A 5,165-nucleotide genomic window follows, 5' to 3' on the forward strand; every position below is an offset into this window, starting at 1 on the left:
AACCGGACCGAACCGAATAGTCATTTTTTCTTGGACCGAACCGGACCGAAGTTATATTATGGACCGGACCGAACCGAATTTGTTTTGGACCGAATAGACCGAAATTTTTTTCAAAAAGAAAATTGCATTAAAAATTAAATCATAAATTATAAAATTTAAAATATAATTAAAGTATTGTGCAATGTAGAGTTTTAATAGTCTATGAATATGACTAAAAATTAAAAATTATGATTATAATTTTTAAGATAAATGTAAAATGTATATAATATGAAATTATAGCATTTATTATTTGGTCTATTTGGACCGGACCGAAATATTTGTTAAAAGAACCGAATTGAACCGAATTTTATTTCTGTCTATTCGATTCAGACCGAATAGACCGAATTTCTGAAAAAATTAGGACCGAACCGAATTAGCACGATTTGGTTCGGTTTTTCGGTTTCGGTTCGGTTTTGCTCAGCCCTAACAACAGTTTTTAAGGGCACTCCCAAAAGTTTGGAGCCTAAGACAGGACTAGGAGACAGGGAAACTCTCCGAGCTATAAAACTCAACCAGGACCAAACCCTGATGCTCAAGAGTAAAACCCTTTAAACTCTCTCTCATAGTACTCGAAAATCCTTAGGCCCTTGATTCTCAAAATATGGAGAAGAGGTTTATAAGAGACAATGCAGGTAAGATGTTAATGGAGAATGGTATGTTATCTGAGGTTCTTTCGAGGCTTCCTGTCAAGTCTTTACTCCCATGCAAATCCGTATCTAAAGCCTGGTTTTCCCTTATTTCAAGCCCTGTTTTCATAAAATCTCACCTCAATCGTGTAATTAATACAAGGGCTGCTGATGAAACTCTCGTCGGACACACATGTAGACTGGCTGAATATTCTTTTTATGACGTAGACAGCTCGTTTGCACTCTTCCAATTAGGTTCTGCTCATCATGTGCCGACACTTGAATTTCCTCATTGTCCAAATAACTCACAGGGCGTGGATCGTAATGCTTCTATTATTGGTTGTGATGCTGGAATTGTTTGTGTTTCTGTTGATGCCTCTAATGACACAACTGATGATGATAATATATTTGTTGAGCATGCTAATTTATACCTTTGGAATCCTGCAACTAAACGCTCGAAACTCATTCCTCCGCATCCTTTATATGGAGATGATATCACACGAGTAAGTTTAGGCTTTGGTTTTGATCACATTGATCATGATTTAAAGGTTGTTAGGTTTCTTTCGAGCTCTGTTGCTCCAGAGGTATATTCTGCAACCAGGAATTCTTGGAGAAGCATTAAGCATATCCCGACTGATATTCCTATCTATCTGTTCCATGCATGCCTCCATGGATTTTTGTTTACCTTTAAAATTAATGGTATGATGGCTTTTGATCTAAACAAGGAGGTATTTATATGTGACACTAAGCTCCCTGTCGGCTCCAGTGATCCTCACAATCGAAAAGATCGCATTATTGACTTCAAGGATTCTTGTTGCTATTTGCAAAGAATTTAAGTATAAGGTTGAAGTGTGGACATTAGATGATGAGGCATGCTTTGGTGGTAGTGGTGAAATTAATGCATCATGGACTATGATGTTCAATATTGATTTAAGCGAGCCACTAGATTACGTGGAGGGTGTTGTCAACAGTGTTGAGTTCTTGATAGTGCTTCAAGGCGATGATGAAATTTTCTTATGAAATTTTCTTATACAACTCCGAGAAGAAAATGGGCAAAAATGTCTATATCAATCAGTTTTGTTAAAACGGTACAGTTTGCAGTTATACACAGAGCCTGGTTTGAGTAGCAGGAGCCAAACTAATCGACTGCTCTGATTCTGACGATGATTCGAATGAATGCTCATTTCTTTGAGCGACTCAAAAAGGTTATCACGGAAGTAATGATATAAATATAGTGTGCTTTTGTTTTTGGCCAAATTAAATAGTGCATTATTCAAAAAATATATTACTAGAATTAATGATGTTCTTCGGAAGTTTTGATATGTCACAGCTCAATCGTATTCCCCTGGGATATTTTAGAAACTGACAATTAATATAGTAGAATAATATCTCGCTAAGCATACAGTAGAACTGTAGAATAATATCCTCAGGCCTCTGTTCCTGCCAATTCATTTTTTTGTATAAATTTTATCCCATCCCTTTCCGCCCTACATGACAGTTTTAAATAACTTGATATTCAGGCTATGTGGTGGACCTGATGGTACTCTGCAACGATCATATACATATATATTTTAATGGCGTGATGGTTCATGTTGTTCTGTTTATAAGAAAGTTTGCAGTCTGAAAACTCAAAGATAATTATGTTCGTATGCTGTTGCAGGGTACCAGGCCAGAGAAGGCTTCGATGATGAGAAGGCTTCGATGGACACCTTAATTAACGAGGATGATGATTACAAGGATCTCTTCCCTCTCGACCCTTAGTTCCTGATTTTTTTCAGAACCTTTAACTTTGTTTCAGAACTTCTTGCTGGTTTGTTTTGTTTTACAACCTTTTAATTACTTACTTTTGTTCCAGAAAATTCCATCCTTCTATTCGAATAATACATCAATGCTTTATGTTTTGGCATTCATTTATGTTGTGTGGAGGAATGTAGCCTTGATCATTAACATATAAGTTATATTACTCAACAAATAAGTAAGTGGGATAAAATTGGAGGAAGACTTATGAGAAGTTAAGAGCTAGCCCTGCCTTTACACTAAGATTTTTATTATTTTGACAAATTACTGCCAAATACTTGGCCAAGTAAGTTATGTCGCAATGCACACCATGAGCATTTTTAATTATGGGTCTGCACAGCTTTTAAACCATGGTTTTTAATTGTAGGTACAATATAGTACACAATCAGATTGATTGAGGATCGTTTTCTATATCTGATAAACCTAAAGAGGGAAGACACACAGATATATAAATCATAAAATATGATTTTATAATTTCTCTACAATCCATAACAATGTACACATAACAGTTATTTCTATATATTTAAGTTTTCTATCATATTAATCGCATACCAAATAAGCAAAACCATTTAAACAATTATAGAGTTGATGAATCAAGAACAGCTCACCGGAGTCCCTGGTGAATGCTATGCCCTATTTCGACTTCCTCGTCATCTTGGGCTCTGCAATTTCAGGCGTCTCAACGGACTATCTACCGTTCCTTACTTCTTCATCTTTATAATTATTTTAATAGTAGATGTTTATTAGGTACTCAATCTATATGAATTTCAGCTTAAATATATATATAAACTGTATGTTATCTTGTTATAGATTGCAGATGTGAGGTTTTAGATTGCCATTAATGTATATAGAAAAGAAATTTGTATAAGAAAACTCAGAGAGAAAACAACTAAGCAAGAGATGGATTTTTTAAACTGATAATAATACTCATGCCTCTTTGGTTACAATTCTCCTCTTTTATAGAGGTAGAGTTTTCTATTACATGATATGTTTTTCCGACATAATATTCCTTCTCTTTCCTTCTTTTTCTTTCATCCCTTCCTTTTTCTTTTTTTTCTGTCTTCTTTTTCCACTTTTCTAACTTTTTCTTCTGTCAACTTTTGCAACTTTTTCTTCTGTCGTCTTTTTCAACTTTGTAATTTTTTCCTCTGTCCTGCTTTCTCTTGTGTCCATTTCTTTTGAATTATTTTGCCTTCTTTTTCAACATTGCAACTTTTCTTCTGTGCTTTTATTCTTCCTGCTTTCTCTTTTTATTTCGTCCACTCCTTTTGATGCCTTCTGCCTTCTGTCTTTTGTCTTTTGTCTGGAATTCCATAATTTTTGGCTGTTTTTACAGTCACCAATTTTCATTGGGCCGCAGAATCATATATAACAGTCACCAATTTTCATTGGGCCGTAGAATCATATATTACAGTCAACAATTTTCATCGGGCTGTAGAATCATATATTACAGTCATCAATTTTCATTGTGCCGTAGAATCATATATTACAGTCACCAATTTTCATTGGGCCGTAAAAACATTTTCTAATAAGTTATGGTCACCAAACTTCGTTTGGGCCATAAGATTACTATAATATTACATGTTGAAATAACATGAGTTATTACAATCTTACTCGAAATGATTAGAACATGCTCCTTCCTATACTAAGGGTTTTAAAACTACAACAGTCTTCTTTCTTTGTCCTGTAATAATAGCCTTGAAAAACTCCTTGGTTTGTGGTGCATGATTGTAATTTCCACCTGTTATCCTGTTATGCATACCTGCTAAATCACTTGTATCTGTTTTCAAAACATCATTATTATAATATAATGTTAGTATTTCTTCTACGTCTCCCTTCATACTTGTTCCTAATACACATGCCTTCCTCCCTTTTATAAGATCTTCAAGTTTGGATTTTAGAACTGATAATCCAATTGCTCTTTTATTTGACATCCATTCTTGAAATCCTTCGATTGTGCATGGCATAGGACACTTGAGACTAGTATTATCGCCTTCTATAGTAGTATTCCTACCATACTTGAATATCTGACATATTATTATTGGTTTTCCTACAAAGTCGGTACAAGCATCAAATACTTGTACTCCATATATTCCTCCTGGTCCATATGATTGCATCATTGCACTAACGCTTTCAACTATTAGTGGTGGAAGTTTTGATATACTTCTTAATGTTTCATCAACCATGATTTTATCAATAAATCCCAACATTAATAAGCTTTCTACCACTTTAGGATCAGCGTCTTCTTTGCAGATATACCTTGGATATTTACTAAACTTTCCAGTTCTGAGGATGGTATTATTGGACTTGTAGTCATAAAATTTTGTTATCTTTTCAAAGACGTCTATATACTCTTTTGGATATTTAATTCTGTCTGATATAGAAACTTGGGGTTTTGGTTGTTCTGGTTTGGATATTTCTGTTTGGGTAAGGGTTGATATTGTAGGAGTTGTAGCTAGTCTTGATACAAAAGTTTGGGGTGTAATATTTTTGGTAAGCTTTATAGCTCCTTCAAGATTTTTTATAAGGTTGTTAACTTCTTGGGTCAAGGTTGCAATTTGTTCATTCTTCCTCTTGATTTCTTCTAGTATCATTTCCATCGGTTGAATATTCTTGTTATCTCTGTCCATTTTCTCTACTAAGAAAATCTGCAAGAATATTTTTAGTACCTGATATATTTTTAATAATAAAATCATAACAACT

General features: G+C 34.3%; 1 protein-coding gene across 1 annotated transcript; it reads left to right on the plus strand.

Annotated features, from left to right (window-relative positions):
* Positions 1–640: 640 nt before the first annotated feature.
* LOC141691658 (F-box/kelch-repeat protein At2g43270-like) lies at positions 641–2,426 on the plus strand. Its single transcript, XM_074496423.1, has 3 exons — positions 641–1,393; positions 1,503–1,662; positions 2,326–2,426. The coding sequence occupies exons 1-3, from the start codon at positions 641–643 to the stop codon at positions 2,424–2,426; spliced, it is 1,014 nt and encodes a 337-aa protein (XP_074352524.1).
* Positions 2,427–5,165: the final 2,739 nt, after the last annotated feature.

The sequence above is a fragment of the Apium graveolens genome, chromosome 10 (assembly GCF_009905375.1).
Source record: "Apium graveolens cultivar Ventura chromosome 10, ASM990537v1, whole genome shotgun sequence".
Classification (NCBI taxonomy): Eukaryota; Viridiplantae; Streptophyta; class Magnoliopsida; order Apiales; family Apiaceae; genus Apium; species Apium graveolens.

Excerpts from the sequence above, each read along its gene's own strand:
- LOC141691658 (XM_074496423.1), top strand. The coding sequence starts at position 641 with ATGGAGAAGAGGTTTATAAGAGACAATGCAGGTAAGATGTTAATGGAG. Across the intron at positions 1,394-1,502 it reads CTTTTGATCTAAACAAGGAG|TATAAGGTTGAAGTGTGGAC; the intron begins GTATTTATATGT and ends AAAGAATTTAAG. Across the intron at positions 1,663-2,325 it reads GTTCTTGATAGTGCTTCAAG|GGTACCAGGCCAGAGAAGGC; the intron begins GCGATGATGAAA and ends ATGCTGTTGCAG.